Consider the following 13,545-nt stretch of genomic DNA (forward strand, 5'->3'; position numbering starts at 1 on the left):
TTTATCATGTGGGGTTGCATTGTCTATGAGATGACATTTGCAGGCTTGGATTCACCCATTCAAATCCAGCTGCAATTATTTCCATTGGGTGGAGACCATGTTTCTAGGGATGTATCAGAAGATGCACTTGTAATGTTGTTATTAATACTCTGCCTTAGGCCTTCTACTGCAGTGTCTTGCATTTTTTGTTGATAAATGCACATTCCTTGTCATTAATATGATTTTTTAATGCATTAGGGTCCTATAGACTTTTCTGAGGGGATAAATTCTTAGCCATCCATAGCTTTGGTGTAGGTGGCCTGAATAGACTAGTTAGATGTTGTATTTGAGCACTTTCATTCTGGAGGGCATGGAAAACTTCCACTCTGGAAGGATCGGGCAATGATAGTGACTATTTTGTGCCTGGTAATTTTGGCCTCGCTAATGTGGCTAACTGCACTTAAATGAATTAGAGTTGGAAATTGGAAGGTTTTATTCATACTGCCCAGGTCACCTCCTGCTGGTATAAGGGTCACCTAAATCTTGTGAAGATAAGCAGCCGTTTCGAGATAGAATCAACAGATTACTTCATTCAAAAGCTTTTCATATTTGTTAGGAGGCAACCAGTACCATAAAGTTAGCAACTGATTCATATTTGTATGGTCTATAATAGGCAATTATGTTTTAAAATATTGGTAATCATGGTAATTACTTGATCAGTTGTTATGAAATGGAAGAAAATTTCATGCGTAGTGGATGTGTGTATAGTAATTATAATCAGGAACCTAACCTTGCATAGAAAATACATCCAAGGATGAAGTTAGCTGTGAAAAATTATTTGACTTAGCTGGAGTTCAAACCTGGATCTCCCAGTTGCCTGTCAGGTGTGTTAGCCAGTCACACCACCAAGCCATTTTCTCAGGACGAACTTTGGGCTATGGCGAGCTTCACCCTGGGTGTATTAAACTTCGCACCCATGTGTGGGAATGCGTACAAAGTCACTTGTTTTGTGCAGTGCTTTTTAAATTTGTTGTCGTCGAACAGCGACAAAATGGGGTTTTTCACTCCAACTGTGGCTTAGAAAGCACGACCTGTGCCACTCTGTGGACTTGTGAGGTCAACACCTTGTTCAGTAAAACCCATCCTGAAGTTTGTTCTGAGAAAATAGCGTGGTGTTGTAACTGGCTCACAAGCCCTACCAGCAATTGGGAGATCTGGGTTTGAATCCCAGCTAAGCCAAATATTTTTTCATGGCAAACTTCATCCTTTGGTGGATTTAACTTTGCACCCCTGCATGTGACTGCATACAAAGTCACTTCTTTCATGCAATGCCTTGCACAGTAAGTTTTTAATCTGACTTTGTATGGGAAGTCAAAATTGTTTATGCATGGAAAATGGTTTTTCCACTTCAAATACTATTTTTCGAGAACTTCGTAATTTGACATGAGAGTCAGTACAATGATGCTGAAAAGATTTATTTAGTTCCTTGGTTTTCTTACTCACCATCATGAGTCAATAATCCTTAGATGGTTTGATGCAGCTCTGTATTCTGCTCTCGTATCTCCTAACCTATTCATGGTGATGTATTTCTTCTCCTTTACATCCTTGATCGCCCTACCTATGTAACTAAATTGGGGCTGTCTCTTCCACCTGTAGGTACTGCTATTGTTTTCATCAGGCCATCATGCCTTGTAATGTGGCCAACTAAGCTGTCCTTTCTTCTCCTCAGGGTTTTTTGAAGACTGCCCTTTTCTCCCACTCTTCTTACCACTTACTCGGTCAATCGCTTTTATCTTCATCATTCTTCAGTAGAACCACATTTTGAATGCTTCCACTCTTGACTACTTTGCATCTGTCAATCTCCAAGCCTCGCTTACCTGAAGGATCTTGCTCCATATGCAGCATCTGATGAATTGTTTCCTTACTTCAATGCTAGTATGTATTTTAAGGTGTAAGTAGGTTATTTTTTATTTGGAATGCACTATTTATCTATGCTATTCTTCTATGTATTTCTTTCTTGCTTCTTCAATCGATGGTAATTTGGCTTCCTTGGTTACAAACTCTTACATCTCTTCAAGCTTTTGCTTTTCTTGGTGAATGTTTGTCCTAGCCTCCTCACTTTTACTGCATACTGATATGTAAGTCTTTATTTTTTTCAGCTGCTACCTGGCCATTTTCCTTTCTGTATTTGTCAATGTCTTTTTGAAATCATTGTCTTGTCTCTGCTATGACTTCTAGGTATTTTGTGAGCAAATAACAGCTTACTGATTCTCTCTCCATGGATACTAGCACTCAAAGCCTTCTTTGTGATTTCACTGATGACTCTCGATGTAAACAAGTGCAGGGGATAGTGCATACCCTTGTCTCACCCTTATTTTTCTTGCTTCTGCATTTCATCGCATACTTTTTTTTGCTATATGTGCACACTTTTAGAGGGCTTTCAGAATTCTAAGCATTGAATTCCATTCCACATTGTCAAAAGCCAGACCTAATTTTTTGGGATGGCTTAGCCTCCTTTCCCTCCTAATAATGGCTTTTCCTTGCTTTGTAGTGTACTTACATCTTCAAAGAAAATATCCATTTTGTGAGTGCCTTTTCCACAAAGCCTTACTTGTATTATTTATCAAACATCCTGTCACTTAAGCACAACCAACCAATGACACCAAGTTGCTTGTATACACGATTTTACATTGTTTGGTCAGTGTGATTGCTTATGATAGCTCACTCTAGTACGACACACTTAAAAGTTCTAAATTGCTAGTTGTATGGCATGGAACATGCCTTACTTTGTATGGAGTTAGTTGTTTTCGCATTTTACTTACAAACATTTTTATAATTATAATGAGTTGTCCCTTTGAGATGAAATTTCTTTAGTACAGTGTAGGATAACAATCTGTTGATTCTCTAGGGAAATGGAAGAAATTTCTGCCGTTCTTGTTTGAAAGTTCATTGGTAATTGATGTAAAATCTAACATATTAGAAAGAAGAAAGCCTTACATCAGATTTGCAACGTATTTAATTCATTATAACAGCTTAAAAAGCACACCTTTGCATACACCATTGCTGTGCAATCTGCCATTTTTTAAATCCATTAAGAGTTTCCACCACAGACTATACAGAAATATACACATTGTCAATCACAATTACTTCAGAGGAACAGTAATTAAATATGAACAATATCGGTGAAAATAAATTATAACTCCATACTGAGTCCAAATAATTGTTCCAAAACACAGATACGTAAGCCACATTCATAGAAATAAAATGCTTATGTCATGCGATCAATCACCTTCATCACTATTCTCTTCATCCTCCAGTTCAGGCATTGGAAATCGCAGAATTGCAGCGATTCCAGTAAGCTGGTCCAATTCTGAAATAGCAATGTAAAATTCAAATTTTGGTAAATATGAGGTCGAATTCAATAAAAGGGAACCAAATTTTCAATTAGAATCATCGTACTTATTATTCCTTTTCATATGGCAGGCCAATATGTCAGCTTTTGTATCTATGACAAGAAGTGCGGCGGCCCGATAGATCAGTTTAAATATTAGTACATTTTTAGGGATTGTAAAAATTGCATTAATTTTTAGACTAATATTTATTTATCATTATTAACTGCCATATTTACTCGTGTATCACGTGCACCCCCATTTTTGGGCCAGCTCGTGAGGAAAAAAACTTCCTAACACTTCTTGGATGAGGTCTAATATAGGAACTTTTTGCTAATCAATAAATTTTTGATTCCATGATTGTTCAATAATGTAAGAAATGTAATTCCTGCGAAGGTTTCCTAGTTTCAATGCTAAACTCTCTTGTAAGCTGTCTCTAAATTCGTGTAAGCTGTGCTTCCCCATTTTTTCACCGGCATTTCCAGGAAAAAAAGAGTGCGTCTTCTAAGGGTAAATACGGTAGTTCACTATGAATTATTAATAAAAGCTTCCATAGATTTAAAAATATAGCTTCCTAATGTTTAGGTGATACTTTATTCAATATTGCCCTCAGTATTTTTCCCTTGCTACTTATGAGGAATATAAGCAATAAGAAAGTTAAATGAAGCACTACTTCTATTGGAATACGATTAGCTAAAAAAATACATACGTTCACCAGAGACATGAAGACTGGAGAATATTCGCACATCTCCCCCACTGTCCTTCACGCTATCCACTAGGGCTACATATTTCTTCCTTTGCACAACATCTTGGCAACTGTAAATAAATAACATTACTTTCAGAGTTAAGAAGTAACTATTTCCTGACCATTCTACAGGAAAAGCTTAATAATTAACATCAAATTACCGGAAGAGATTGTCAGAAATAAGTAATGTTTCAATGGCTTGACCCTCAGCAGCTTTCATTACATGATTGTATCCATAAAAGGCTCTAGCAGGCTCCACTTGTAGCATTGTGTAGAAGGCCTCCATTGTACGCACTTCTCCAGCAGCTTTTGTATCGGCCATCTTAGCCACCACTGCAGGATCAGCTAACACCTCTGAAACAACCAAATGAGTTTAACTAATTAGTGTACATACCAGACACTACTGCGACTAAGGAGGCTCCACTACAAAATGGAGTATGACACTGGTTGAAATCTCTCGGTAAGCCCTTAATATTACGCTACCAATTAAAACAATTACTCTTTCTAAGCTAAAGTTACAGCAAATTACATAAAATATTATGATATTCCCAAATGATATAATGCAAATGAAAACACCTGACAATGTACGAAGGAAAGTTATTGGCCAACAATTACTATGACTGAAGTCAAAATGTAAGTTGTATTTTTTTGGGCATAATTCCTTCAAATTGTGAAATGTTTTCATTGGAAAATCTGCAAGCATTGTTACCTCAATTAGATTCTTAAAATTCAAGGGTGCCACATACAAAAGCAGCACTTAATTAAATAGAAGTCAGACAAGGTTGAGAATGTACTTCTTTGAATCTCTCAATCACAGCAGAATGTCATTCCTACTAAATATCTATCAGGAATACATAAGAGGCATTTTTGAGGAATTATATTTACCAGGAATATGGAATTTTCTGATGTAAATAGAAACTTCATAAAAGGCAATTTGAGATTGATTACACTGGCACAGAATTATTTATACCCAACAGGGTTGAATAAGGGCAAAGACAAGTTTCGGAACCCATCTTGAGCATCTAGTCATAGGTAGTGGCCACCAGTGCTTAAGATGGCTGCAATCAAGAGATTTTCATCAAGCTTTCTTATGTAGTGCCATCCCTAATAGGGAAAGGGCACCATTGCATATTTGATTAGCAGTAACTACAATTTTAAAGAAGTAATATTCTATCACTTGTAAAATTGGCTAGGAAAAAGGATAGTTTCCCATAAGAGCAGTAAAATTAAATCGCCATGTCACACAAAAAACTGACGCTTGGTCATTCAGTTAGCTACGCTGCTTTGGTACTCAATGAAATAAGATTAACAACATTAAATAATATCAGATTTAGACTTACCTCGCAATGAGTGCTTAAAACCACTTGAAGAATGAACCAACAAAAATTTTCCTTTATTTTCAAGTAATGTTTTATTATCTGTTTTGATTGCTTGATTGAACATGTATTCAAAGAACTGGTCCTTTACAAAGCCTGGGCTGGCTATAAGTACACATTTAACAATGTCAAAGTTGATGTGGCGTAATATTCCTTGCATTACACTCTCAAAATACCGTTGCAGTCCCTGTAAAGTTAGTATAATGGTGAATATAAGGTGAGCTACTACAATTTCCTGTGGTGCAGTATCTGCCATGAGGTAAATAGCAGTCCATACCTTCTCATGCTGCTGAACATTTCCTTTACGCTTTCGTGGAATGCTCTGATCAATCTTTGCTCTCACTATAGTCATACTAGCTGTGATTAAACAAATATGTGCCAATCCTTCTTGCATCACAACAGCTCCTAGGTCAGCATGCTGTATGGTGACAAAAAGATGAGAGCTATTTTAAGCAATCGTTTTACTTAAATTCATTCCACCGCCTTGGGTGCATGTAATTACCTGAGTTGGATCACATGCCATTTCCACCCGATCCAAAGAGACCGAATCCCATTCTGGCTTCATTAAAGTGAACTTCCGATTAACTTCAAGATCAAGTGTGTGATAGGCTCCCATCTGTGTCAATGTAGTAATATTAGCAGGGTTTATCAGAATATGTACTCAGACACATTGATTGAAATATGATATGATTATTACCTTTACGTATTGGTTTTCTTCGACGTTTCTGCCTTTGAGTCTCAGCATACATGCTGGAGTGTCAAAATCTATTGTTTCAACGGTAATTGTGAGAGTGGTTCGAACTCTGTTACTCGTTGATGATCCGGTAGCAGACTCTGTTTGTACTTTTCTGTTTTAAGCAAAAAATATGGATTGAATTAAGCACAATTGAAGGTTTGAAAGCGACACTGGGGTATTATTATAAGGAATTACCTAATGGTAGACCCACGGACATTGTCACCAACTGCAATCAGGTTATATGCATGCCAAATATCTTCAGATTCCTCCGGCATAAGGGATACAATTCTGCAACAGTACATAGCAGGGATTAAGACAGGCGCAATGAAAGGAAATGACTATTCCATTTGATCCAACATGAAGAATAAAATTTATCTCAATTCGTACAATAAATAATAGGGCTGGATTTGCACTGACGTCTCAGTATATTACAATAGTAACGAATACACAACATACCCCTTTCCATCCTTGTCCACGTTCTTGTGTAACAACTTCATATTGAAAAGCGATTCCTAAAAATACTAGAGTAATATCTAATCAAATCAAAATTCTTGGAAAGAGAAATGAATTCAAAATGAACATTATGCACAATTTCCATTTCAGCAAATATTTTCAATGCACACACGTCCCACGGAGGACAACCGGATGTCAGGGGAGAAATTCATGACACGGAGTGGACTCTGGCGGATTCTTCTGAATCACCCTGTAAGAAAATCAGTGAATCGCAGTGCGCAAGGGTGGTTGAGGAAATTAGAAGTCGTCTGTGCTGACGGGCGCCGTGGGAACGTAGTGGTGAGTGTTGTTTTTATCCGTTTATCTTCTTCCCTACAGGTACTGAACGCTAATTAAGTGCTTTGTTAATGCTTTAAAGGTATCATATCCGTTTGGGGTTCGAGTCATGGGACATAAGATGGAGCTACGTACCTATCCCTCTTTTAATCAGTAGCGTCCGTGTTTGAATTCTACCGTTGAGTTTAGTTGCTAGCCATTATTTTAATTTTAGCAGAACAAACTTAACATTTATTTCGTTTAGGAATGCATGAAATGTTTCTCGGTAATTTCTTAGTGCTATCATTGAGTGTTTTCCTAGAGGTTGGTGCTAAAGTTGCGTCCCGTTTACCGCGCAGTGGTTTTTGATCCTTGCTGTGACGGTTTTGTGGTTATTTGCTTAGTAATTGCTTAGAATTTGTCTCAGCTGAGTAGTGAGGAGCCGGGAAGTATGTTGCACGACTTCACGTAGATTTGATGTTCTCCTGAGGTATTACCCGATGAGTTTTCATGCTTATGGCTTGGTCTTGCTGTCTTACTACATTACCGTCATACTACATTTTTTGTGCTATCTTTGAATCCTTCGTTCTCATCGTAATCATCATCTCCCTTTGTTTCATTTGCATGGATATCAAGTTAATATTTTTCCCATCGCGCGCTGAACCAGTTTCCACCTCCCTGCTTTCAAACTAGGGCCCGCCTATTCGGCAGAACTCCTCGGTTGCGAAATCTGGTGCAAGAATACCCCTGTTATAATTTGGGCGATGGGTGTTTGTGTGGAAATTTACTATCTTCTCTCGTCTGTCGTTGAATGAAAGGATACGTAGCGGCAAGAACTCGTGTGAAGGGTCGAGCTAAGATCTCGACCCTAATGTAAGATCTGTGGTCTTTCGTCAGTGAGTCAAGGATTTTTATCGTACGTGGGGCGCCCTGCTAATTTCTCCACGGAGTGCTATTCTGAATCCTGTTATTTGTATATTAAGCTATTTTCCGTCTGTTTGGAATAGTCTAGTATATTTTAATCTGATTTTTCCTCTGTGACTGCCTTTGGTGACCGGTGAATGCTGCATTCACTAATGAGTTGATTTGGCTTCTTGTAGATTATAATGTTCTAAATATATTAATAACTTAATTACAATAGCATAAAATGCATTTCGTTTAAGCATATTGCGGACTTATCATTCATGGAAATTTGAGGCTCTATAACTTTGCTGGCTTGGAAAAGATTTGAACTCATTTCGTGGGCAATCGCTGTTTTCTGGTGGCCTTCAAGTTCCCATTTAAAATCCTATTTTTTATGACATATTGGATCATGGCATTGTATTCCCTCCACGAGTGTGTGATATGGTTTTCTTTTCTCAACTAAAAGTGTAATTTATGAATTGGTGAATCGAAGTGTGAACATGAAAATTCAGTGTTTAGCTGATTTTTTTGAAGCCAACGTTGTGGTGATTGTCATACCTTATGTTCTTAGATGAACATGAGGCATAAAAAAGGGACAGAAATGTGTGGAAAAAAAGTTGTGCTGAAAAATGTCTGCCTAGGTAGTAAATTTGTGTGCAAGCGGTATCCACTGAGGAGCATTTAGTTTCGAGAGAATAATTTTTCTCATCGTCTCCTTTATTTAAACATATGATATTTACGTATCATTGCCTCTGAAAGTCTCATGATCTTGACAGTAGGGTGCCGGAAAAATTGCAAAGTTGTTCGCATGCTTCACATTTACGTATTAATATCCCATGAAATGCTTCTCCTGTTAACCGCTTATATTCATGATTCTTTGTAATTTCAAGCGTTTACCGGTTTTTCATACACCGCTTTTTGTCCCTAGTGAGTGCTTGGTTACGTCAAGTCAACTACCAAATTAATTGCATTTTCTTCCTGGAGTCACCTCTGATATTTTTTTCTGAATCTTGTGATTTCATTGTGACTACTCAAGTGCGTACCGATTTTGGGAAAGTTTGAATGAGCGCGTCTTCAAGTTTTCCGCAGACTGATGCGCGGTGAGGGAGCTGAGATAATTTCTTCGAAAAGTTCTTATGAGATTGTCTCTTCTTGCAGTACTTTTGCTGCTTCTCTTTTGTATCGTTTTGTGCGCTCTTAAGTACTTTTAGTGCGAATCTGTGTCAAAAATTACCTTTGCTGGATAAAATGATAGAATTTACAATTGCTTGAAAAACTTCTTATTTTATTCCAAAATGAAAAGATGATAAATCCAATGGAATTGAAACAATTTTAAAATGTGACATTTATACCTTATTAAAATATTAAGGCGGTGATCGGTCCTGTAGCATTATCTCTCCCGCTCTGCATTGCTGTAGTTATTTCATCTGCGTTAACGGATGTCATAGCGACTGTTAAGTTCTTTATTCACAGCTATGGAAGCAGTCAGGGGTGCCGACTTAAAAAAAATATTGGGGGGCCCAAACCGGGGATCTTGCCCCGGGAAATTTTATAAATAGTGAGTTTTAAGTTTTTTTTAAGCATTTTAGATGAGTCATATGATCAACATTAGAACCCTGATAACTCAGATCTCGATATCTGGACATTCCGGGGAAAATCGACAAGCCTGACAACATTTTGCCCTCACACCAATAACGAATTTTTAAGGGGGCTCGGGCCCCCTCAGGCCCCATGGAGTTGGCGCCATTGGAAGCAGTGAGTGTTGTTACGACGTCGGCACGGGTCTCTTCTTGATGGACATCCTTCTCCCGACGAACGTCTTGTGCTCTAATACGAGAAAAGGACGAACGTGTATTTTGAGTCGCTTCTCATTGCTTTTATGTGTCGTTGGTATCACTTGAAAGTGTAGACCCTGAGTTTGATCGGACGTTGAGGGAAAAACTCGACGCACCTTCCAGTAAGAAGTAAATTACTTTTAAAAATTCTCACTTTGAGGGCAGGGTTCGTTTTCTTGAGTCTTTCGCGTTTCATGACGAAAAATGGAACACGTTGCCAGAAAATTATAGTTGAAAATGTCCAGAGATTTTAGCCTGGGATCTCACTGTCTATAGCCTTGGGTTTGTTTCCCTGTTTACCTCATTCTGTTGCTTGTGTATGGATTTCCAGCGTCAGAATGCAGTTAAAAATGGAAAAATTGTTATTATTTTTCATTAGCCATTTTATGTATTTTATGACAATCGAAGGGGGAATCTTTAATGGAATCTTTGTTGAAGGAACATCTCTTTACCTGTGGACATTAAGAGCATTTTGTGAAACGTAGACGATGGTCAAGTTTAAACTGGAAACCGAGTAGCTTTCTTTTCTCTTTCCCTATCATCATAAATATAATATGTGATATTTTCCCGCGACTTTAAAAAGACTCTCTCCGTCTATTTCAATTCCATAAATTTGAAATGAACCAATAGCTTTCTCGAAAAATGAATAGAAAAGAGTTAAAATAGTGATAGCTGAGAATCCAAAAAGTATGTTCCATATAAATGAATAATATCTGCGATTCATACGCAGAATTTTTTCTTGTCTCACGTAGCAAATATTCAAATACTCAAAAAATTTAAGACTTGCTGTGGACTTCTATTATTATAAAGGTAGCTTTTCATGGAAAGTTTTGAATTTCGCCGCGACCGGCTTCCATCCCACGTTGAGCATTCCTCTATTGCAGTATCCCTATTCTATAATATTCTGTCCACAAATTAATTACAACCCCTCCCTCCCCGTAGACTCTGTCTCTCATGAAATGTCCTCTCCTCATCACGTCTAGCATGTCATCTGCTCTTGGCATCTAGTAAATATTTGGCGATACGCGGGGAGGTGCTTCGCTACGGCCGCAGTTGGGGAGGGAAACGACTGCCCAGCGAATTCCGGTGTACCTCGGGCAGTTGGCTTCTCGGCACCGCGCCAGTGCACCATTTGATAGCTGTGTAGTCGCCGGCTTCAAACCGGTAGTGAGGGCTTCCGGGCATACTGGGAGGGCAAGGTCGCTCGAAGTCTTCATTTTCCCTACCTTAAGAGTTTGTCGAAGGAGCAACGTCAATGGATTGGAAGTGACCCTGCGCTCAAGGGTCAATGGAGGCGGGGTTAATAGACGTCGTTTGCAGTGTTGCCCGCGGAGCGAGCAGGAAAGAAAACACTTTTCGTGCTCCTTCGTTTGTTAAATTTATGTTCGAGTGGAACCTTCTCTGTAGTATTTCTATGCCAAATTTTCTGTCACACAGGTGTTTGAGTACCTGCACTGTACTCTGTGCGCTGTGCACAGATATTCGAGTACTTAAGTATTCAATCACCCAGACAAATTCGCGGGTTATCGTCGTTACTCAACCATATACCCGTCCTGTATCCATCGAAGTATTCGAATGCTGTTAAAGGCACTCCAGTATCCACCTCAGGTAGTTTTTGTCTAATTGTGGGGGTATTTTTATATTCTCTTTCTCAAGGACCGGACGACTGTATTGGTATTTTAGTGCTTGTTTGGGGACTCTATTATAATCGTTATTGTATCCTTAGATTTGTATATGTTATCAAGTATAATGAAGCTCTCGGGTTTTGTTAGGATTTCGTCAATTTTGCTGGGTGGATATTGTGCCTACAGCCACATTTGAATACTCTGTTAGTCGGCAGCCAGGACTCGAGCGGTTACTTATGGCTGAAAGCGGTATTAATTGATACCGCTGGTAGGAAATCCCGCCGACAGCTGATAAAACAATTATTTAGTGCCCCTGCTCGTCTTAATTTTAGATCAATGGATTTGATAATATGCATGAAATATAGCCTCAGCAAAACATGTTTGTTTTACTTCATCTAAACGCATTAATTTTATCAGGAGCAATTTCACTTGGTTTGGTTTTTATGTTTGAAGTAGATTCCTTTTTATTATTATTTTTCTGAACGTACGCTTACTAAGTTGTTGATCTGTATATCCATTGGTTCCACTTGCCCCGCAATTGACTCCATTCGGCCCGAAAAGTATGTATTATACATTTTGATTTTTTTCCTTTGTTTTTTTTTCTCGCAAGAATCAAAGAAAGTAAATCTCTCTCCAGATTTTGCAGAATAAAAACTGAAAATGTTTATCACTTATTTATAGTACTCATTGCAACTTTTTTTCATTGAGTGGATTCTTTTCATCTAGAAATAATAACAGAGCGACGGAATCTTAATCGTATCGTAGGGCTGGTCCCATTGTGTTACGGACTAAAGCGAACGTAATTACCTTAGTTAAATTAAAATAGTTTTGGCGATATTTATCGTTTCAAGTGAAGTACTGATCGTGAACTTGAAAACGTTTTCCTTGAATTAGCGATAAGAGATGAGAGTAGCTGTCATCATCATTGGCCACAGAGATAAGCCATTGATTGCTTATCTTGTGACATTCCCAAGTCCCTCCCTGCCATGCCGTAATTTTGGCTTCTTGTTGTTGCGATTCATTTAATGTGCCTCGAGATTAGGTAACAATATAGGTTATTAGTTTTGTGATTCGGAGGTTGTTAATATTATGGAATGAACGGTAAAGGTGAAATGGAAACCTGCGAAAAATGAATAAATAATTAGTTGATTTTTTAAAGGAGACTTGATTCACTTTTGGATCGATCAACAGCGTTTTACTATCCTATTATTTTCCGCTGTTAAATTCAAAATTCGTGATAAGTGACAATTTTCTGTTCGCGGAGTACACGCGCAACCAGGAAATATTTTCCAGGGTGAAAATAGTAAACTGAGATTTATTTTTCGTTTCTATGAATTTTGGGTTTACCAGGATCCATCCTATAACCCCAAAGCAGTTTTCTACTATTTTAATTCGCGTTTCCGTTAATTACTTGCGGGAAAAACATTTAATGCTCGGAGAAAAAAAAATTAACTCATAATCAGCTTCTGTCCATAGTTTCAAAGTTATTTCCGTTTAGAAGATTGGATCATTTTCACTCAGCGATTCTATTATCAAGCTGGTTCGATTAGTTTAGCGGAGGGCTCACCCCTGTATTAGCTGTGGAGGTATTAATATCACTTATTCAGGGATGGGGGACAGTTTCTTTCCCACCCTCCCTCGCGCTTCTAAGATTTTTGTTTGGGTATGTCCCAAGGCATCACCCGGGACTTGAACCCCGAACCTTTCGGTCAGCATTGGTCTAGCCACTACTAGGTTACTATTTCCCTATCAAGGTTCGATCAATTTTTTAGATATTGTGATCTTTTTTAATAGGTTTCCGGAATTTCTCTACAAATCTTTTATCAATCACCCAGTGGCTAACTCTAAAAAGAGTATTCATGTGCAATCGCCGAGTTATTCAAGTTTTCCTCTTATTAGGAATTTAATTTTTATTGCCCTCTTTATTCATTCACGATTCCAAAGCGTTTTCTTTCCTATGTGTTCCGGACGTACGTTCATAGACATAACTGTCTCGTATTCCGCTCGGGTGACACCGTAGTCCAGCTGGAGATCCTTCTGAATTCACTCTCCGTGGGGTTTTTCCACGTACCTTCCCACGTATAAATAGGGGCGAAAAATCGACGAGTTTCCTCGTAAGTTTCTTTTTTATGCAATTCCGCTGCTGGTGTGGACCTTACTTTCTTGGTTGGACCGTGAGCTCACCCCGC

At 38.3% G+C, this 13,545-nt stretch overlaps 2 protein-coding genes across 14 annotated transcripts in view; one reads left to right on the plus strand and one right to left on the minus strand.

The window, feature by feature from the left end:
• Positions 1–2,977: 2,977 nt before the first annotated feature.
• On the minus strand, positions 2,978–6,854 carry LOC124158756 (protein pelota). The gene is made up of 9 exons (XM_046534047.1): positions 6,682–6,854; positions 6,421–6,513; positions 6,187–6,337; positions 5,992–6,105; positions 5,767–5,907; positions 5,454–5,676; positions 4,275–4,467; positions 4,078–4,184; positions 2,978–3,349 (listed from the first exon to the last, which is right to left on the minus strand). The coding sequence occupies exons 1-9, from the start codon at positions 6,720–6,722 to the stop codon at positions 3,261–3,263; spliced, it is 1,152 nt and encodes a 383-aa protein (XP_046390003.1). The 5' UTR covers positions 6,723–6,854; the 3' UTR covers positions 2,978–3,260.
• Positions 6,855–6,947: 93 nt separating this feature from the next.
• Positions 6,948–13,545, plus strand: part of LOC124158755 (CAP-Gly domain-containing linker protein 1) — a 278,670-nt gene continuing 272,072 nt past the window's right edge. For all 13 annotated transcript variants that reach the window (XM_046534030.1, XM_046534032.1, XM_046534039.1 and 10 more), the window contains exon 1: positions 6,948–7,017. The gene's annotated coding sequence lies outside the window, so the exon portion shown is untranslated. The remainder of the gene's footprint in view (positions 7,018–13,545) is intronic.

Source organism: Ischnura elegans, chromosome 5, assembly GCF_921293095.1.
Source record: "Ischnura elegans chromosome 5, ioIscEleg1.1, whole genome shotgun sequence".
Classification (NCBI taxonomy): domain Eukaryota; kingdom Metazoa; phylum Arthropoda; class Insecta; order Odonata; family Coenagrionidae; genus Ischnura; species Ischnura elegans.

What these genes read in the sequence shown, in the direction of transcription:
- LOC124158756 (XM_046534047.1), bottom strand. Translation starts at nt 6,722, where the DNA reads ATGAAGTTGTTACACAAGAACGTGGACAAGGATGGAAAGGG. An exon ending in TGGCATGTGATCCAACTCAG is followed by an intron (nt 5,908 to 5,991) that starts GTAATTACATGC and finishes GTCACCATACAG; the next exon opens with CATGCTGACCTAGGAGCTGT. An exon ending in ATTTCTGACAATCTCTTCCG is followed by an intron (nt 4,185 to 4,274) that starts GTAATTTGATGT and finishes ATTTATTTACAG; the next exon opens with TTGCCAAGATGTTGTGCAAA.